General features: G+C 39.7%; 1 protein-coding gene across 2 annotated transcripts in view; it reads left to right on the forward strand.

Annotated features, from left to right (window-relative positions):
• The first annotated feature begins 7,413 nt into the window (after positions 1 to 7,413).
• Positions 7,414 to 23,418, forward strand: part of LOC123770912 (roquin-1) — a 121,875-nt gene continuing 105,870 nt past the window's right edge. For both annotated transcript variants that reach the window (XM_045763092.2, XM_069324545.1), the window contains exons 1-2: positions 7,414 to 7,552; positions 20,914 to 21,100. In XM_045763092.2, coding sequence (XP_045619048.1) covers positions 20,939 to 21,100 — 162 coding nt within the window. In that variant the 5' untranslated portion in view covers positions 7,414 to 7,552; positions 20,914 to 20,938. The remainder of the gene's footprint in view (positions 7,553 to 20,913; positions 21,101 to 23,418) is intronic.

Here is a 23,418-nt window from a genome sequence, read left to right on the forward strand (position 1 = left end):
TGTTATTTTGCGGACCTTCTCTTTCCCTGATCGTTTTGCCAATTCCTTTCTCCCACAAACACATACTTTTATTACCTCCTTCCTCCAAATCAATTCCCATACCTCTATCTACTAACAGTTTAAACCCAAACAAACACCTCTAACCACTTCTTCTAACGAGTTCGCAACAGCAACAACCCCAGCTCTCGATAGATGCACCCCATCACGAGCATACATTTCATTTCTTCCATAGAAGTGTTCCCAGTTGTCTATGAAAGATATTGCATTTGATTTGCAATATCTTTCCAGCCGGCAATTGACACCAAGTGCCCTCGATATCCATTCATTTCCCACTCCCTTTCTTGGAAGAATGCCACACATGATCGGGATTCCTCCCTTGCTCCTAACTAACTCTATGGCTGTTTTATACCTCTGAATCAGTTCCTCACTCCTGACTCGACCAACATCATTTCCTCCCACGCTAATGCAAATAATGGGATTGTTCCCATTACCAGCCATAATATCATTCATGTTGTTTATAATATCACCAATGCCAGCTCCGGGATAGCAAACCCTTAACCTGTTCCCCCTATCTCTAGCACAAAACGTTCTATCCAAATACCTTATCTGGGAATCTCCCACAACTAATGTTTGCTTAGGTACTTCCTTTACTTTCTGAGGGGCCTGCGCTTCCTTTCTCTTCGTTGCTTTCCCTTTTGCGCGATCCACAGTCTCTCCACAGCACTCGTCCTCCAAAACGTCAAATGAATTAGAAGTTGCTATGGCGTTTGAAGGCGGCTTTATCAAAGTCTTCTTAAGGCCCCTGTCTTTCACAACTCTGAAATATCTTTGCCCTGAAACAAAATATCATCGGCATATATGATCGGAGTTACCCCATTTGAGTATCTCTCAGATGCTATCTTATTCATTAGTACATTAAACAGGGTGGGACTCAACACTCCTCCCTGAGGTGTGCCGAGTTCAAAAGACCTCACACCTGACATACAACCTTGATACCACACCTGAGCCTTCCTTTCGTAAAGATAATCCCCTATCCAGCGCAATAATTTCCCTTCAACACCAAGACCAGCTAATTCATATAAAATAACCTCTTTGTTGGCTTTATCAAAAGCCCCTTGTAAATCAATGAAAATTCTATAATAATCATTTTCATTAGCTAGACATTTAATAATACAATCAGAGGTACTTTTTCCTTTGAGGAACCCGAACAAATTACTAGACAGCTGATCACCTATTATATATAAAAGTCTATTTAAAATGATCCTCTCCATCATTTTACAAAAACACGAGGTTAAAGACACAGGTCTGTACTCTCCATTGGCTTTAGGGATTGGGATCATCATAGCTTTTTTCCATTTACTGGGAATACTGCCCTCTTTATAACTAATATTAAAGAGGTCTAAAAGTGGGCTTTTCGTCATAGTGGCAAGTTCATTAAGTATTTCATAAGTTACTCCATCCTCCCCAGGGGCGGTAGATTTCCCAACTTTAATCGCCGTTATTAGTTCTTCTCTGGTAATACCTGTGCAAGTGACATCACCACTGTAACCTGCTATAAGTATAAAATCCTTTCTTAGATCTTTCCAAGAATCTAATGACTCTCTCGTTACAGCGGGTAATGAACTAAGTTTGGCAGCTTCCGCCCATTTATTTACGAGCCCATTTGCAATTCCTTGCGGGTCTGGATGTGCAACAAAATTGTGCTTTTTACCCCTTATTTTATTTACGTCTTGCCAGATTTCCTTCAAGTTTCTGTTACTCCCAACTTTCTCTGCAAATTCCTGCCAATACTTGCTCCTAATTTCCTTTCTCTTCTCCCCACACAGCCTAGCAACTGCCAGTAAAGCATTCTTCCCTTCCTCAGTCCTACCATTCCTATTCCAATCCCTGTGAGCTCTCCTCATTGTTAATGTCCACCCCTTAAGCATCTTGTCATGTGTATAATTTTCTTTTCTGGGGGGATGCCTTTTTATACTAGATGGTTTCCGGTTCAATGTTGCATTAAATACATCTACCTCCTTAATTAAATCTTCATAAAATGCTTCTGCCGAAACCGGCTTATAAGTATCATACCAAGACTTAATATGGCCAACAAGACCCCTTAATTCTCCCTCATTAAACTTTAACCTTTTCCACTGAAGGCAGGCATGCTTTTTATCTAGTTTAAGCTGTATTTGTAATGCAAAATGATCACTTAGCATTTCATCCACAGTAAGACAATTACCCTCTATGCCCTCAGCATTGATTAAACAAGCATAATCTCCCTCCCCTCAAATGAGTAGGAGAAGGCTCGCCCAGCAGTTGAACATCTTCATGTTCCTGCAAAAACTGGTACCATCTGCAACCATTCCTATTTGCTTTACCCCTTGATCCTAAAGCTGGATGTCTGGCATTAAAATCCCCTACCACAAGTGTATCTTCAGAAAAGAAGGAATCTGGCAAGTATCGTAAATCAAGGGAGCTATCAGAGATGTATAGATTAATGAAATTTAACTCTCGGTCCTTTAATTGTATCCGCAAGCTAATACTTTCAATACCTCTATATCTCTGAGGGATTCCAGTTATCTCGGCAGATATGGTACTTTTGACAAAAAAAGCAAGAGTAACGCCTGTCCACAAATGTGGTGATCTCACAGATGTTAACAACTACAGACCTATATCTATCCTGCCAAACTTGTCAAAAATTTTTGAAAAACTAATCTATAAGCAGCTTTACTCATATCTAGCCAAACTCAATATACTTAGCCCTTGCCAATATGGCTTCAGACCCAAAAAAAGCACTAACGATGCACTTATTAGTATGCTTAACTCGATTCATACAGCTCTTGATAAAAATGAGTTCCCTGTTGGGTTGTTTGTGGACCTGCGTAAAGCTTTTGATACTGTCAACCACCAAAACCTTCTTCTTAAATTACATCATTATGGAGTCAGAGGACACTCCCTACAATACCTCAAATCCTACCTTACTGACAGGCTCCAATGTGTTTCTGTGAATAATACAATTTCTCCCACCCTACCCATCAACATTGGTGTTCCCCAGGGCAGCATACTTGGTCCTCTCCTCTTTCTCATCTATATTAATGACCTTCCAAATGCCTCCCAACACCTCAAACCAATTCTATTTGCTGACGACACAACCTTCATTTACTCCAGTCCTGATCCCCTTGCTCTAAATGCCACAGTAAATACTGAGCTAAATAAAGTCCATCTGTGGCTAACTGCCAACAAACTCACCCTTAACATTGACAAAACCTTCTATATTCTGTTTGGCAATAAATCCTCTAATCAAATAAATCTCAAAATAAACAATACCCAAATTTGTAACAAATTAGATGGCAAATTCCTTGGCATTCTCATTGACCACAAGCTGAATTTCCAGGGACACAGTCTAAACATATCAAAAAAAGTTTCAAAAACTGTGGGCATTCTTTCTAAGATCAGATATTATGTACCACGCCCTGCCCTGGTGACTCTCTATTACTCCCTTATCTATCCATATCTCAACTATGGTATTTGTGCTTGGGGCTCTACTACCCAAAATCACTTACGTCCTCTAATTACTCAACACAAAGCTGATATTAGGACAATATCCAATTCTGGCCCCAGGCATCACTCGGTACCCCTACTCAAATCTCTGAATATGTTAGACATTAAGTCACTGCACATTCTCTCATGTGTATTATACATATATAAAACGCTAAACTATAATGCCAATCCTGACCTCAAAAGCTTCATAGAAGGTTGTAACAAAACCCATGAGCACCACACCAGAAATAAATACAGTTTTGATATTCCTAGAGTACGACTTAATCAAACTAGAAATGCTCTACAAATCAAGGGGCCCAGAATGTGGAATGACCTTCCCAACCATGTTAAAGACTGTACCTCTCTCAACCAGTTTAAGTTAAAAGCGAAGCTATACCTAATAAATTCCCTGTAACCCACCTTACCCTTCTATTGTCAACCAATGTCTGTTTTTTCTTTAAAGAGCGCTGTTTGTCGACATAATTGTATTTGTGCTGCTTTTTCATCTATGTTTTCATTTCTTGTTTTCATTCTACTCATTATGCTCAATTAGTATTAAGCTTGTCATTTAAGTTTATCATGCCCGAAACGCTTTGCGTAATAGTGGCTTTAGGCATTGTATGTACTAGCTATACCTATAAGTTAAACAATCCTTGTAAATATTTATTGTATGTATGTACCTTACCTAAATAAAATTGTATTGTTGTATAACATGAGACCCCCCTAGTTCCTCCATCAGCATATAAGTGAAAGCCTCTATAGCCATTTAGCCTCAGTATGCTACCATCCCTATCCCCAGTTTCCTGGAGTGCTACTATGTCAATAGCCTCTCTAAGAGTATAATAGTGTACATCCACCGCTCTAGTTTTTAATCCATTAATGTTCCAAGATAATATTCTCAATTTACTTTCATCCATGATTAATAATAAAACTACCTTTGCCCTGTCCGTCACATTCCATGAGATACAAGAGTACCTTAGAAACTTCCTTCAACACCGTAACATTTTTTCTTTCTCCTCACTTTCACAACTACTACTAACATCGAAGGTAATATTTTTCATATCTATTTTCTTTGTTATTTCTGTAACCCGTTTTACTTTAACCGTTCTTTCACCATTTGTCACAACAGGAGGTTGAACACCGCTAACACTACTAGAAAGTGTATTCTCCTGACTATCCTCTATCATCGTTACCTCATGCACATCATTACTTTCTTCTACGCACGTTTCACTTTCCATTTCACGTCTCGTTTTACTTTCAATTACACGTCCTGTTTCACCACCATCTTCACCCCGTCCACCTTCCATAGCCAATTTTTCCAATGCTTCAATCCTCTTATCTAGTTTTTTTAGATACTCCAAAATTTGATTACCAACCTCAGAGGTGACCATATTGTCCTGAACCTTGTCGTCACAAGGTTTCAGTTTTTCCACTGCATGATGTACTTTCCCTAAGCTCGCCTTTACTTTCTCCGTCCCTTTTTCCCACACATTGATCATAGGGGCTGCCGTTGGCTTCCAACTGTTTCCTCCATGTTCCTCTTGCACAATTTTTCCTTGCTGCGAGGATACATCTATCCTGCTTGTAGGACCCGTTCTAGTCTCTTTCAGATGAGGCTTCATGGGGCATAGAGAGGAACCAGCATTGTGGCTGCCTCGACAGTTGCAACAAAATGGGATGATTTTTTCACTTCTTTCAATCTTGACTCTACACTCTCGCGAGTCGTGATTTTTCCCACAATACCGACACCTGGGGTCAAACTGGCATTTCCATGCCATATGTCCCCAACGTGAACACTTCATGCACAGTATGGGCTCCTCAACGTATTTTGCAACTTTCCTATAGCCTAGTCCTTGCACAAAGATTTTCTCCGGCGCCTTACCCTTTACCAAGGCAACAACCTGGCTTCGTTTGTCACCACGAACACTGTTCCTCTTCGCCCAGACAACATTATCATTGTTAAGAAGAAGACAGTCAGGATCCAAATAAGTTGGAAACTTGAAAACTATGATCTTTGTGTGCAACATACCTTCTTCTGGAGGAACCATCACTACATTCTCAAAACCAACCGTCGTGAGGTGTTCCACGGCCTGTTCAGTCCCAACTGTTATGTAGGGCCGGTGAAGACCCTCCTTGAAAAGTGGTTCGTATTCCAAACATTGTTTAGCCAGATGTACCGTCCACTCTAGCTTTTGGTGGAAATTCAATTGGCATGTTGTAGGGAACAACAGCCTCTTCCTTCTTGTCTTGTCTTGCTTGTCTTGAGTCTTGCTGAGTAGGGTCTCATTCTTTGGTCTCTTTGCAATCTCATCGTCACTCTCACTGTCTCGCTGTCTGTTATTATTTCTCCGTTTCTTTTTGTTCACTACTAATTCAAACGGTCGATTATCATCTTGTCTGTCCTCCTCACTACCACTTAGGCATACCGCCTCAGCCATTTCTTCGACGCTGTCAATAATCGAGAACAAATGCACAATATCTTGTATCACCACGTGCAAAAACGAAGAGTGTGGGGCAATCCTCCACCTCCCACCAATCAGCGGACGCCAAGAGCGCCAACCTAGCGACCGCACACAACCGTGGTCTGGATACAACTGTAGACAGTTGGTGTGGGACTACACATGTGTATCCACCCTGGCTGACACCTATGTACACTTCGGAGCTGATCAAGCAGGTGGGGCGGCCAACCACAGGGAAACAGCAAAATCACTCAAGTACAGGCGACTGGAAGGTCAATACCTCTTTGTTCCCATAGCGTCTGAGACGCATGGCCCATGGGGCAAGAGTGCCTTGGGATTTCTCAAGGAATTGGGTTCCAAGCTCATTGACGTCACCAGAGACCCAAGGGCTTCCAGTTTTTTGTTTCAGCGTCTAAGTGTGGCGATCCAGAGGGGAAACGCTTTCTGCGTCCTCGGTTCCTGTCCAGAAGCGGAGGAGCTTCAAGAGATCCATAACCTTTAGGCATTTGTCTTGTATGTTTTGTAACCTTTAAATACACAATAAAGGAAAAAAAAAAGGGAAGGGGGTGGTAGGAGAAAAGCACACAGAAACTGTATTGGAGGGGACCTACATTCACTCCAATGCGTTATGTGTGGTTTCCTCCGAGGCTATGGGTCCCCCTTCTTCCAGCCAGAGGTGGTACTCCCTTCCCTATTATCTATAAAAAATATATATATATATATATATATATATATATATATATATATATATATATATATATATATATATATATATATATATATATATATATATATATATATATATATATATATATATATATATATATATATATATATATATATATATATTCAGGAATTTACCTGAATAATCTTCAATTATTCAGGTAAATTCAGGTCAATTTGGCTAAAATTTCTGGTGGCAGATAATTTTATAGTTAATAATTTACACATTTCTTGAGCATTTGTTATTGAATTGTCTCTCAATTCACGTATATTTTTGCACTGCATCGCATAATGACGGAGGGTATACGGATAATTTATTATTGTGCGAATGTATTGTAACAAATATTAATGTTCTAAATTCAATTCAATTTCTTTCTAAATGAACAAGTTAGTTGTCGACATAAGCACCTCGATTATAAACTCCCAGCTGAACATACGCGAACATACACTAATCATTCCTTAATCTTGCATCGTTGCTTGAAGCACTAAATTATAATATATAATAATGTTTATATGAATGTTTACAAAGTTGAGTGGTCAATAAATTAACACTTGCCAGGTTAAACTGTGTTGTTTACCAGGCGTTACACACACGATCCCTGCCCGCTCCAAAATGGAGAAAAAAAGTTGATAATCTCCATAATCTTGTCGTAGAGACATTTCTGACGATGTGCGGGTGTAAATGTAGCGTGAGGAAGTAACAATACCGGTGTTGGGGCCGGTAGAGAGCCGGATAACTGGGAGCGGCCGGCCGCTCTTCCATTACCATTTCTCCATGATAGATTCAATATGGCTCCATGGAGAGATTTGTGACATTACCCTAACTAATAATTGCTACAATTCCCGTGAGTATATCGGTTATCTTGTTGCTTGGAGGCCCTGCGTGGCCTCATGTTGAGGTGGCTGGGCGTGACGCCCCTCGCAGCCAGCCAAACTCGCCGTGCATGGCGCCTGGGACCAAGCTTTGACACGGATCAGTTTCTGGAGGTGAAAGAATTTGATAGTTAATCGGCGTAATGATTACAGGTAGTGCGGGCAGGTGAGCCATCTGGTGGTGCCAGCTGGGCCAGCTGGGGCTGCCAGGTGGGCCTAGAGCATGAGGGGAAGAGGTTAGGCAGCCACACTGAGGCCAGAACACCTGACACTAGATGGAGGCTCAGGGGACCCTCCCACCTCCTACCTTTACCTCACTGCTCATCTCTTGTCTCTGGCAGTGACCCCCCCCCCCCTCATTACTGCCAGGCACTCAGCCACCCTGTGCCTGGTCTGGTGGCGTGCCTGTGCCTTGTGGCACTGCATGGGGTGGGGGGGGGGGTGGCAGAGATGTTAAGGGGGTTGCAGGTGTTGTTATGTTATTGCTACTCTTTTAAAACTCTGCGTACTTAACCTATCCCATCTTAACCTAGCCTTATGAAAATTAAAGATAAACTTTAGTTTTTATATGTTTTGTCGTGTGGGATGTCACGGTGATGTAATGGGTAGGCCTGCGGGAATATTTGGGACACCTGAGTGGAGCGGTGAGGCTTCTTCCCATTATGCACTCCTTCCCATCGAAGGAGTGCACCCCTACCATCACTCACTGCCTCCTGTCACTCACTGCCTCCTGTCATACACATCAAGTGTACATGTTTTGGGGCATGTAGTCGTCTTAAACATTGGCAAGTAACCTTAACTGTGGTGTGCAGCTTACATTAAAGGTGCACCTCTGCCTGTATGCAAAAAATACGGATATAATAAAATGCTTTACAAAACTTGTGGTTGTATCAAATAATTTCATTGCAATTCCATCCTGGAATAATAAAATGCCATGTAATATATAGTACTGTAATGTATACAATTTATGCACTTACTTGTCCTTATAATAATAATAGGGAAATCGCATAATAACTCAAGCCGAATTAAAGAGGTCAATAAGGAAAAGCATTACACCACCCTGCAATTATATTCCACAGCTGAGCTGCTGGAGATCAGTTAATTGAAAATGTAACTAATAGATATAATTAATGCAATAGGTATACAGTAGATACAACATTTTACGTCGAATAATAATGATAGAAATTTCTTATAAAATGATACATTTGCATGCAAAAAGTAAGGAAAATTCAACAAAAAAAACAAATATCTGAGCTTTTTTTTTTGTACACATAGAGAGGAGGCCGTGAGCGGGGTTCATTGGGTCCGTGGACTTGTGTGCACTCAAGGGGCTGACTCCTCGTGTACAGAAGAAGGCTGCGATGCTCGAGTTAGATGATTTCACTTCACCTTACATAATGTGTGGAATAACTTGGCATAATTTACACACGTTTGAAATAACAGTAATTGAGTACTGTACATATACAGTACTAGTACATGTACAGTAATGTGATACATACATCTCTGTTGTACGTAACTGTTCCTGCCACAACTGAAAGGATGTGTCGTGCAACCTTGCCTTTGCTGCTCTTTTGTCTGTGAATGTCATCGAGAAATAGATTTGAACATTGGCAAGAAATATAATTTTATGATTTAATGATAATCGCTGTAGATAATTTTATGATTATAATGATAATCACACACTCAATATAGAGCAACTTCTAAACTATATACAGTATTATTATATATGTTCCAGACTTATAATACATTACTGTGTTGTAATCTGAACTTTAAAATACAGTACTTGGCATTTATATTAGTTTTCATCATTTAAAAAAAGGATCTGGTATGCACAGAGCTACTAAATGCATCCAATGAGGTGGTAGAGAAACTTGGAATCAAGGTAGAACAAATAAATCTAATTATTATTATAATACATGAACCACCACATACAATGGTTGAGGAATTCACTGAGCAGATGCACAAAATAGAGAATATTCTTGATAACCTAGCAAACCCGGTTCCAGATATTATCTTCCGTGGAGACTTCAATCTACCCAGTTTATGATGGAGAATGGCAAACAATAATGTCGTAGCAGGAAACCAACCTGGAAATAATCAAAATCAGGTCAGAGAACTGTTAAGATTCTGTGACAAATTCTAACTTAACCAACAGATTACAGAACCAACTAGGAACAAAAAAACACTAGACCTGATATTCACAAACAATAATGATCTAATCAGTGACATTACAATCTCAGACACTACATACTCGGACCACAAGCTCATTGAAGTGCAAACTAACATTAATAACAGTAGTAGGGCCAAGAGAAGCAACAAGCAAGAAGGGTTATTCAATCAATTCAGTTTCAACAATACGAGGATCAACTGGGGAAAAAAAATATATATATATAGATCTTGCGAACATTCAATAGGACACCATCTGAAGCGACAAAACTTTCACACAGGGAATAGCTCAACTGACAGCTGAAACATACAAGATATGCTTGAAGTATGTGCCTGCTAGGAAGGACCAGAAAAAGGACCACTCTAGAAAGAGAACACAGAAAACTGTACAGAAGGAAAAAATCACGGAAATGCTTAAACAGACAAGACTACCACAAGAAAAGAAAATACAGTAAATCTAAACAGGGAGACCGAAGTAATAGAGCAGACATTGGAAGCGATCATACAAGTTTGAGGAAATGGAATTGCAACAGAAAGCTATACCTTGCGTTACCTTGAAGTGTTTCTGGGACTTAGCGTCCTCGCGGCCCAATCGTCGACCAAGCCTCCTCGTTGCTGGACTGGTCAACCAGGCTGTTTGATGCGGCTGCTCGCATCCTGACGTGTGAATCACAGCCTGGTTGATCAGGTATCCTTTGGAGGTGCTTATCCAGTTCTCTCTCTAACACTGTGAGGGGATTGCCAGTTATGCCCCTTATGTGTAGTGGAAGCGTGTTGAACAGTCTTGGGCCTCTGATGTTGATAGAGTTCTCTCTCAGAGTACCTGTTGCACCTCTGCTTTTCAATGGGGTATTCTGCACATCCTGCCATGCCTTCTGGTCTCATGTAATGTTATATCTGTGTGCAGGTTTGGGACCAGCCCCTCTAATATTTTCCACATATAAATTATTATGTATCTCTTCCCACCTCTTCCCATTATGTATCTCAAGAGAATACAGATTTAGGCTCTTTAGTCGGTCCCAGTAGTTTAGATGTTTTACTGAATGTATTCTAGCAGTAAAGGATCTCTGCACGCTCTCCAGGTCAGCAATTTCTCCAGCTTTGAAAGGGGCTGTCATTGTGCAGCAGTACTCCACTCAAGAGAGCACTAGCGTCTTGAAAAGTATCATCATCGGTATAGCATCTCTAGTGTGAAAGGGTTTTGTTATCCAACCTGTCATTTTTCTTGCAGTTGTGACGGCTACTTAATTGTGTTATTTAGGTTCTTGTTATCCAACCTGTCATTTTTCTTGTAGTTGTGATGGCTACTTCAGTGTGTTCTTTGAAGGCAAGGTCTTCCAACATGAATACACCTAAATTATTTACATGTTGCCTTTTCACTCTGTTATGATTTGACTGACTTTTGTACGTGGTTTTTCTTTTTATATTTTCATTTTTTCCGTAGTGTTTGAGCTATAACGTATCTTAGTTAAACACCATATTATTTTCTGTAGCCCATAGAAAGACCTGATTTACATCTGATTGGAGGTTTGCCATGTCCTCTATGTTGTCTACTCTCATGAAAATCCTAGTGTCATCTGCAAAGGATGATACAGTACTATAGTTTGTGTCCTTGTCCATGTCGGATATGAGGATGAGAAAAAGTACTGGAGCAAGCACAGTACCCTGGGGGACTGAGCTCTTTACAATTGATGAACTGGATTTTATTTTGTTAACTATTTCACATTGGGTTCTGTTAGTCAGGAAATTGTAGATCCATCTGCCTATTTTTCCGGTAATTCCTTTTGAACGCATTTTATGTGAAATAACACCATGGTTACATTTGTCAAAGGCTTTTGCAAAATCTGTGTAAATTACATCAGCATTTTGTTTGTCTTTCATGGCATCTAATGTCATGTCATAGTGGTCCAGCAACTGTGACAGGCAAGAGTGCCCCTTTCTAAAACCATGTTGTCCGGGGTTTTGGAGATACTATGATTCCATGTATTTTGTGATCTTCTTAGCACTCTCTCAAAGATTTTAATGATGTGTGATGTTAGTGTTATCGGTTTGTAACTTTTTGCCTCTGCCTTATTTCCTCCTTTATGGAGTGGTGCTATCTCTGCTGTTTTTAAGTATGTCAGGGATAAGGCCAGTATCTAGGCTTTGTCTCCAAAGAATGTGAAGGGCCTGCAATAGTGGTTTTTTATAGTTCTTGATGAATATGGAATTCCAAGAATTAGGGCCTGGTGCAGAGCGCATAGGCATACTGTTTATGGCTTCTTCAAAATCCAGTGGGGATAGGGTGACGTCTGATATATGATTTGATGTTGGTATCAAATCCATGAAAAATTCATTTGGGTTATCAATCTTTAGTGCGTTTAGTGGCTCGCTGAAAACAGAGTTGTACTGTTTCCTCGGTATCTATACAAGAGAAAGAAAATTCCAAAATATTTTTTCACATACGCAAAATCAAAATGAAAAAGCTCCACCAGTATTGGACCTTTAATTACAACTGAAGGTATGTACATAGAGGACAACGAAGAAATTAGTTAAATTCTAAGATGCCAGTATGAGGCTATGTTTAGCACCCCAATAAACAACATGAAAGTTGAAGATCCAGACAGCTTCTTTACAAATGACATCCAAGCTGCAGGTAATATAACTGACATTTAACACGAACTCTAAAGACTTTGAAAGATAAACTGACAACATGCCCGTGCACTCATCCCCTGGTCTTGACTCGTGGAATTCAATATTCCTAAGGTAATTTAACCCTTAAGCACCGTGCTGCGCCGAGTTTATTGTGAAAATCACCCGGTGAGCGTGAAATAAAGTGTTCCCAAAAAATTCTTTTTTCTTCGTAAAATGATAAATTCCCTTCCCTGAACATGTCTATGTAAAAGTAAATACCAAATTCCACTTACTTTGGCTGTGGGGGATGGTCCACTGTCGCGCGGGCCATTCAAACACCGAGTGTTGCCACAAATATATTTTCAATTATTTGTTTTATGTATTTCCAATGAGGTTTTATTTTTTTTTATTTTATATGATGCATATTTGTGTCCTTTACAATATGTATACAGTAGAACGTTCATAATGTTCCGTGGAACTGTGATACATGTGTCAGTAATGTGTCCACAATAAATGTTTATTGTCGCAATATTACCTGTTAAAAATTCACTAAAATTACAATGTGTACAGTTTCACACACTATTTACACAGTAACACACTGTATTACACACACTTGGGTAAAAGTGACCATGCCTTTTTGGGAATAAAGTATGCAATGCGTTATAATCTGGAAGAAAATAAGAAGGTTGATGCAATTGAAAAACCTGACTTTAGGAGAGGACATTATTGCAACCTTAGAAAAAAATTTTAGTGAGTATAATTGGACAGACTTGTTGCTAGGCAAGGAAGTGAATGAGATGTATGTCAAGTTTTGTGAAATATATGATAAAGGCACAAAAAAATTTATACCAAAACAGAGATGCAAAATTAGGAAACAGGATTGGTTCAGCAGAAATTGCGAGAGGGCCAGAGACCAAAAGACACAAAAATGGAATCAATACAGGAAGAGGCCAAACCCCCAAACATACCAGCAATACAAAGATGCGAGAAACAACTACACGTCAGTGAGGAGAGAGGCAGAATTTTTTTTTTAAAAAAGGATTGCAGACAAATGTAAAACAGAACTGGGTCTATTCTATAAATTCATAAACAACAAATTGCAGGTAAAGGATAATACTCAGAGGTTGAAAATGGGAAACAGATTCACGGAAAGTGAAAAGGAAATGTGTGAAACATTAAATGAAAAGTTCCAAAGTGTGTTTGTACAAAATGAAATCATCAGGGAACCAGACACAATAAGAATTCCAAAGAACAACATAGAGCGGATAGAGGTGTCTAGAGACGAAGTGGAAAAAATGCTCAAGGAGCTAAATAAGAACAAAGCAGTTGGTCCAGATGGAATTTCACCATGGGTTCTGTGAGAATGTGCACCCGAGCTCAGCATTCCACTTCAACTGATTTTTCAGGCATCCCTGTGTACAGGAATCGTAGCAGACGTGTGGAAACAGGCTAACATAGTTCCAATCTACAAAAGTGGCAGCAGGGAAGACCCCCTTAATTATAGACCTGTATCATTGACAAGTGTAATAGTGAAAGTATTGGAAAACCTAATCAAAACTAAATGGGTAGAACACCTGGAGAGAAATGATATAATATCAGACAGACAGTATGGTTTTCGATCTGGAAGATCCTGTGTATCGAATTTACTCAGTTTCTACGATCGAGCCACAGAGATATTACAGGAAAGAGATGGTTGGGTTGACTGCATCTATCTGGACCTAAAAAAGGCTTTCGACAGAGTTCCACATAAGAGGTTGTTCTGGAAACTGGAAAATATTGGAGGGGTGACAGGTAAGCTTCTATCATGGATGAAAAATTTTCTGACTGATAGAAAAATGAGGGCAGTAATCAGAGGCAATGTATCGGAATGGAGAAATGTCACAAGTGGAGTACCACAGGGTTCAGTTCTTGCACCAGTGATGTTTATTGTGTACATAAATGATCTACCAGTTGGTATACAAAATTATATGAACATGTTTGCTGATGATGCTAAGATAATAGGAAGGATAAGAAATTTAGATGATTGTCATGCCCTTCAAGAAGACCTGGACAAAATAAGTATATGGAGCACCACTTGGCAAATGGAATTTAATGTTAATAAATGTCATGTTATGGAATGTGGAATAGAACATAGACCCCACACAACCTATATATTATGTGAGAAATCTTTAAAGAATTCTGATAAAGAAAGAGATCTAGGGGTGGTTCTAGATAGAAAAACTATCACCTGAGGACCACATAAAGAATATTGTGCAAGGAGCCTATGCTATGCTTTCTAACTTCAGAATTGCATTTAAATACATGGATGGCGATATACTAAAGAAATTGTTCATGACTTTTGTTAGGCCAAAGCTAGAATATGCAGCTGTTGTGTGGTGACCATATCTTAAGAAGCACATCAACAAACTGGAAAAGGTGCAAAGACATGCTACTAAGTGGCTCCCAGAACTGAAGGGCAAGAGCTACGAGGAGAGGTTAGAAGCATTAAACATGCCAAAACTAGAAGACAGAAGAAAAAGAGGTGATATGATCACTACATACAAAATAGTAACAGGAATTGATAAAATCGACAGGGAAGATTTCCTGAGACCTGGCACTTTAAGAACAAGAGGTCATAAATTTAAACTAGCTAAACACAGATGCCGAAGAAATATAAGAAAATTCACCTTTGCAAATAGAGTGGTAGACGGTTGGAACAAGTTAAGTGAGAAGGCGGTGGAGGCCAAGACCGTCAGTAGTTTCAAAGCGTTATATGACAAAGAGTGCTGGGAAGACGGGACACCACGAGCGTAGCTCTCATCCTGTAACTACACTTAGGTAATTACACACACACATATACATATACATATACATATACATACACATACATACATACAGGGGTACCACAGTTTAAGAATTTAATCCGTTCCAGGAGACAGGTCGTAATCCGAAAACTCGTAAACCGAAGCTAATTTCCCCGTAAGAAATAATGGGAATTGAATTAATCTGTTTCTGACTACCCAAAAACCTCACTTCAAACTAAATTTTATACCTAATTCATCTAAATCTACACTTTAAAAGTATGTTCAAGTTATTACTTACCCTTGCTGATGACTGCTGTAGGCGTATGGAAGATGGTGAGGAGGGGGGAAGGAGGAGAGGTGTTACTGTTTGGAAGGGGAGTTCCCTTCCATTATAACATCAGGCAATGAGGACTTCACTGGTATGCACTCTCTGGCACGTTTTGCCTGCATACCACTAGGACTTGCTTGTCTTATTAAGAATCTATCTGAAGACACTTGTTTTTCCCTACATTTTAACACTTGTCTGTAGTAAGACATCACATTATCATTTAAAAGGTCAATGCAACGGCCTGCTACAGCTTTATCTGGGTGAGTTTTTTCAACAAAACTTTGCAGTTCTTCCCATACTTCACACATTTTCTTAATGAAGAAGGGACATCCTCTACTGCCTCTACTCAAAATTATTTTCTTAGGTTGAACCTTGCCATTGGCTTTCTTGGGACCTGTGGCGAGATATATATATAATAACAACCTTTATGCTCAAATGGCCAAAAATCTGACAAAAAAACTGTAAATCCTTGTGAAGAATTCAGGCTGGATAGTCACTGGGTGCGAGGCATTGGTGAACTGAGGCACAATCGTCATGCCACCACGCGCTATTTGGCCTGTACGCGTATCAACACCCTTGTCTTCCGAGGCAACGCTCGTATTCCGATGTAAATTTTCCAAGCAAATCCTGCTCGTATTCCGAAAAACTCGTATACAGGGACACTCGAAAAAGGTGACACCCCTAGGGTCAACACTTGCAGCAGAGGAGCTTCAGCATATTTCAACAATCCTAAGTATTGTAGTACAGGTTGATGGTAGTGAGTGGTGTCCCAGAGAACATAAAGGTATAGTGCTCTTGAAAAATAGGTGAGATAACAGGAAAGTGCTAAGGGAAGTGAAAAATCGGATGAGAAAAAGTTGCCCTAGTGTTTACAGTGCAGAGAAGAACATTCAAGATGGCCACTGGCAAGGGGAAAAACAAAACAGAGCTTGATTTTGAGGGATTCAATGAAGAAAGCATTGATATTAGTAGTCTACATAACAAGTTGGTAAATTTAGATACTATAGTGAACTCTCATGTAGAAATAATTAGTAAATTGAAAGAAAGTAATGACCATTTGAATAGCAAAGTTTTATGTCTTGAGGGTTTAGTGAAAGACTTGCGCAAGGATAAGAATCAATTGGAAACAAATTGCAAAGCCATGGAAGAAGAAAATAAACTCTTAAAAATAGCTTTGGAAGAAGTTAAAGTAAATTTAAACATAAATGACTACAATAGGTTAGGCAAGGAAATTCAACAGGAGAAACAGCTTTTGTCAGCACAGATGGAGGAAGTTACACAGGGAATAGAACAGTGCAAGAAAGATATGCAACTCACTTATGCACAAGTGGCCAAGGAGAAGGAAAAAATAGAAGAAGCAGTAAAGGAAGTCAAACACTGCAGCAACCAAGATAAAACAAACATTAGGCTAGAAGTGAGGAAAGAATTGGCATCTAACCCGAAGTTGGTGCAAAACACAGTTGATCGGAGTAAGTCCCTGATCATTTTTGGCTGCAAAGAAAAGGCGATAACATCTAGGTCAGAAAGAGCTGTAGAAGAAGCTAAAGTAGTAGATAAAATTGTTGGCCTCGTGGAAGGTCTTACAAACAGAGAGAATGTGTGCGACTACAGGAGAATAGGCAGGTACGTAAAAGGGAAAGATCGACCTTTGAGGATCACCCTAAACGGTGCCAAACAGATGGAAGAAGTACTAAGGAATGCTAGAAAATTGCAAAGGGATGAGGATGGGAAAGGGTGGTCGTTAAGACGAGATCTTTCAAAAGAAGATAGAGAGAAGCTGAAACTGAACCTCGCCGAGGCAAAACATTTAAATGAGAGCAGGAATGAAGAAGAAATAAATTCTTTTTTCTACAAAGTGATAGGGGTAGGCAAACCAGTAAAGTGGTACATAAAGGCAAACCAACAAAATCAATAGAGAGAGGGGGAGTGAAGAATAAGGAGAGGGGGAACAAGTTCCTGAAGATTGCATACACCAACATAGATGGAGTGAGATCGAAGATACTGGAGTTAAGTGATGTAATACAGCTGCAGACACCAGACATTGTTGCACTCACGGAGACAAAACTTGAAGATGTAATTTTAAATGAGGTCATATTCCCAAGGGGCTACTCAATTTGGAGACGGGACAGAAAAATTAGGAAAGGCGGTGGCGTTGCTGTGCTGGTAAAAGAACACCTAAAGGTGAAGGAAATAATGACTGCCAATCCACAAGAAGTTGACATAATAGCACTAGAGATCTGCTATGAGGATGATAAACTAATGATGATAAATGCATATAGTCCACCGCCAAGCAGCACATGGTCAAAGGAGGAGCTAGATAGTAAACGTGAAGGTCTTATAACAATAATGAGAGAGATTATAGCGAGAGCGGATAACGATAGATCACGACTGTTGATAGTCGGTGACTTCAACTTGAAATCCATAGACTGGGAAGCATATGAAGCTAAAACAGAAGATTTTTGGACCTGTAAATTTGTAGACCTCATCCTGGAAACATTCTTGTATCAACATGTTAAACAAGCTACGAGGATGAGGGAAGGGGACGTTCCCTCCATGCTAGATTTGATATTTACCAGGAAGGAGGAAGAGATATTTGACATTCAGTACCTTCCTCCCTTGGGTAAAAGTGACCATGTCTTTTTGGGAATAAAGTATGCAATGCGTTATAAGCTGGAAGAAAATAAGGAGGTTGAAGCAGTTGAAAAACCAGACTTCAGGAGAGGACATTATGGTGACCTTAGAAATTTTTTTAGTGAGTATAATTGGACAGACTTGATGCTAGGCAAGGAAGTGAATGAGATGTATGGCAAGTTTTGTGAAATATATGATAAAGGCACAAAAAAATTTATACCAAAACAGAGATGCAGAACTAGGAAACAGGATTGGTTCAATAGAAATTGCGAGAGGGCTAGAGACCGAAAGACACAAAAATGGAATCAATACAGGAAGAGGCCGAACCCCCAAACATACCAGCGATACAAAGATGCGAGAAACAACTACACGGCAGTGAGGAGAGAGGCAGAAAGAAATTTTGAAAAAGGGATTGTGGACAAATGTAAAACAGAACCAGGTCTATTCTATAAATTCATAAACAACAAATTGCAGGTAAAGGATAATATTCAGAGGTTGAAAATGGGAAATAGATTCACGGAAGATGAAAAGGAAATGTGTGAAACACTAAACAAAAAGTTCCAAAGTGTGTTTGTACAAAATGAAATCTTTAGGGAACCAGATACAATAAGAATTCCAGAGAACAACATAGAACACATAGAGGTGTCTAGAGACGAAGTGGAAAAAATGCTCAAGGAGCTCGGTAAGAACAAAGCAGCTGGCCCAGATGGCGTTTCACCATGGGTTCTGAGAGAATGTGCATCTGAGCTCAGCATTCCACTTCACCTGATCTTTCAGGCATCCCTGTGTACAGGAATCGTAGCAGACGGGTGGAAACAGGCTAACATAGTTCCAATCTACAAAAGTGGCAGCAGGGAAGACCCCCTCAATTATAGACCTGTATCATTGACAAGTGTAATAGTGAAAGTATTGGAAAAACTAATCAAAACTAAATGGGTAGAACACCTAGAGAGAAATGATATAATATCAGACAGACAGTATGGTTTTCGATCTGGAAGATCCTGTGTATCGAATTTACTCAGTTTCTATGATCGAGCCACAGAGATATTACAGGAAAGAGATGGTTGGGTTGACTGCATCTATCTGGACCTAAAAAAGGCTTTCGACAGAGTTCCACATAAGAGGTTGTTCTGGAAACTGGAAAATATTGGAGGGGTGACAGGTAAGCTTCTATCATGGATGAAAAATTTTCTGACTGATAGAAAAATGAGGGCAGTAATCAGAGGCAATGTATCAGAATGGAGAAATGTCACAAGTGGAGTACCACAGGGTTCAGTTCTTGCACCAGTGATGTTTATTGTGTACATAAATGATCTACCAGTTGATATACAGAATTATATGAACATGTTTGCTGATGATGCTAAGATAATAGGAAGGATAAGAAATTTAGATGACTGTCATGCCCTTCAAAAAGACCTGGACAAAATAAGTATATGGAGCACCACTTGGCAAATGGAATTTAATGTTAATAAATGTCATGTTATGGAATGTGGAATAGGAGAACATAGACCCCACACAACCTATATATTATGTGAGAAATCTTTAAAGAATTCTGATAAAGAAAGAGATCTAGGAGTGGTTCTAGATAGAAAACTATCACCTGAGGACCACATAAAGAATATTGTGCAAGGAGCCTATGCTATGCTTTCTAACTTCAGAATTGCATTTAAATACATGGATGGTGATATACTAAAGAAATTGTTCATGACTTTTGTTAGGCCAAAGCTAGAATATGCAGCTGTTGTGTGGTGCCCATATCTTAAGAAGCACATCAACAAACTGGAAAAGGTGCAAAGACATGCTACTAAGTGGCTCCCAGAACTGAAGGGCAAGAGCTACGAGGAGAGGTTAGAAGCATTAAATATGCCAAAACTAGAAGACAGAAGAAAAAGAGGTGATATGATCACTACATACAAAATAGTAACAGGAATTGACAAAATCGACAGGGAAGACTTCCTGAGACCTGGAACTTCAAGAACAAGAGGTCATAGATTTAAACTAGCTAAACACAGATGCCGAAGAAATATAAGAAAATTCACCTTCGCAAATAGAGTGGTAGACGGTTGGAACAAGTTAAGTGAGAAGGTGGTGGAGGCCAAGACCGTCAGTAATTTCAAAGCGTTATATGACAAAGAGTGCTGGGAAGACGGGACACCACGAGCGTAGCTCTCATCCTGTAACTACACTTAGGTAATTACACTTAGGTAATTACTCGTATTCCGAGGTACCACTGTGTATGTATGTATATGTGTGTGTGTGTGTATGTATGTATGTATGTATGTATGTATGTATGTATGTATGTATGTATGTATATATATATATATATATATATATATATATATATATATATATATATATATATATATATATATATATATATATATATATATATATATATATATATAATATAGTATAGTATAGTATACTATATATACAGTACTACTGTTTATGTACTTACACACATAGCGTTTCTTCCCGAAATGCTACGGGTGTTACTGGCTTTGCAAGAATGTAAAAATACCAATCTTATGCTGACAATGAGTCTCAATAACGTGACTGAAGATATGTTGACAAAACCACACACCAGAAGATGAAGAGACGACAACGTTTCGGTCTGTCCTGGACCACAATCGACTTGATGATGGTCCAGGACAGACCGAAGCATCATCGTCTTTTCATCTTCTATTGTGTGGTTTAGTCAACATACCAATCATATGTAATCACACCAACCCATTGTACCTTCTTGTGAATACAAAATGATTATTATTATAAATTATTATTATTATATGCTTAATTATTCGATGTCTTGCAGGATATTGTAGCATGAGCCTGGGAGTATGCCGATCCAGGCCCCTCAGTGGACCGAGTTCCTGTCATGTCCCATTTGCTGCCATGAGTTTGACAGTGGTCAGCGTGGGCCAATCAGTTTGGGATGTGGACACACCGTCTGCCGTGCTTGCTTGGCCAAGCTGCAGCGCAACCAATGCCCTTATGACCAGGTGAGTTATGACTGTTCTTGAACCAGTGCCACCTTGACTAGGTGAGTTCTGACCGCTCTCAGATCCTTGAGAATTTGTATCATAAAATTGTCGAGACTTGATAAAGAGTCGATGATGGAGCTAAGTGTTGATGTCCATGACTTGGGTTGGCTGTTTCAGCCATATTATTGTCAATCAGTATATAATTAAATATAAAACCTGTTATAAACCCTTTAATACATGCTGGTACTTTGTTCATTGCCCTGAATTGATTTATATGCTACATAGTATGTTCTGTAGCTGGATTGAATTGTAGTTGAATTCAACTGAATTCAGTTGAATTGTATTCAACTGGCTGTAGTTGAATGGCAAAAGGAATTTTGCTTTGGGAAGGTAATCATTGACTCACCATATATTATAGTGAAAACTTAAAGAAAAAGAAAAAAGAAAACCCCACAAGAGGACAACGTACCCAGGTGGAACAGAGCCGGCCGCTATGATTGGTGAAAACAAGCTGCGCAGTACCCTGTGCCTCACCAGTGCAAACTGCCCTTTACTCTAAGGCGAATAAGGGAGACAGAACACCCTAGCACACAAAGGGCGACCGAAAACCAAACAGTAAATGGCCTAGCAGGGACAGAACCCAAGGGACTTGTGGAAGGATGCCCGAAGCCCCAAGGGCAGTACTTACAGGGCACCTAGGGAAGGTAACTCTAGGTGCATGCAGCCCGAGTACTGGAGAATCACTCCCGGCTCACGCAGCACCTAGAAGACAGTCACCACACACTAGGTACTGTGCTGAAACAACCGCCGGAGCTAGAGCACATGACCTCAGCCTTTAGCATCAGCCGAAGAACTGGGGTGTGGATCGCTGGCGTGGGAGGTCTGGGGCTCCCCCTTCCCCCTGCCAGGGAGGGGTGAGCTGCGCAGACGGCAGCGCGGCGACGGGTGACGTCATATTAGTTTGCTAGTTTTTGTTTGGGGAGTTCTATTCACTCATTCGACTTTTGGTTGCAATTTTCATCAGAATAGGGGTTTGTTTTGGGACACTTATCTTTCTGGGTGCCTGACCCTGTCGATGGCAGACATAGAATGCTTCCAACCACACGGGGGTGTCTATAGGCCATTGCTCCCCTTGCCTGTCTAGGGGCCATTCCTCCCCTTGCCTGCCTGCCTGTCTGCGAGGGGGCCAGGTTCTGGCTCATGGTCCCCGGTACACCCAAAGAACTCCATACACATGACTGATGCCAAAGTCTGACATTAGCATATCAGCCAAGTAAGCTCCTGGGGGCCGTAGGGGCTCCCCCCAGAAAAATTGTCAACATGGCATTTGAAATAAGCGGCAAATTTAGAATTTTTTTTTATATAACCTCAAACGTTTAGGGTTTATGAAAAATACTTTCTCAAGGGATTGTAGACCAGACAGCTGAGCACACAATGTCAAAATGGTAAGAATCGGCCAGAAACTGGAATTTTTGAAGCCACTCAAATTTGAAGCTCGATAATTGAAGTTGAAGTTATTGATAGTGAATACAGGCACTGCGAATCCGTTAATTTACTTGTATGTTTTAATAACCATTGCTTGGCATTCATACTTGAATATGTGAAAGTTGTAGGTCAATATGTGTTGAAATGAAGTCAAGAAAAAATAACCACCCCCCAAAAAATATAGGGATAATTAAAATAAATTTAATGATTTAGGGGGATATATTTTTGGTATAGTTTATAAAAGTGAAAAAGCCCTAATATGGTCCCTAATCATCAAAACAACCTAAAGAGACAAAGAAAATAGAGTTTGAAATCTCTGAAAAAATCAGCAAAAACAATTCAAAGTTCCAAGTTGTGTGAGTTGTGACTGATTTATTTGTTGAGCAATTTAATTATATCTTCACATAGTGAGGGACGGGTATGCACTCCAGGATGTAAAGGTTAAAACAAAATCTTATAATAAACAATTTAAAAAAAATCTAAATATGTAAAAAAAAAAAAAATGGACATTGATGAAAGTAACAGATATTAACATTCAGCAATGTATTTATATGATATATAACAAAATAGGGCATAATAACATACTTATTCATTATTATTTGTGTTATTATATATTACTCAGCAATGCTATAAATGCACCAGCTGCATTTGTACTTTGTGGACACTTCTTACTACTATTGTTCTTTGAGCGTCGGACAAGTGCTTGTATCTCTTTATTACTGCATTATCCTTCATTTCCAGTTAATAGAACCTAATGTCCTTATAAACAAAACGTTCGTCTTTTTTGGGGGGAGCCCCTATGGCTCCCTGGAGCTTACTAGGCTGATATGCTAATGTCAGACTTTGGCATC

The sequence above is a fragment of the Procambarus clarkii genome, chromosome 14, assembly GCF_040958095.1.
Source record: "Procambarus clarkii isolate CNS0578487 chromosome 14, FALCON_Pclarkii_2.0, whole genome shotgun sequence".
Lineage (NCBI taxonomy): Eukaryota > Metazoa > Arthropoda > Malacostraca > Decapoda > Cambaridae > Procambarus > Procambarus clarkii.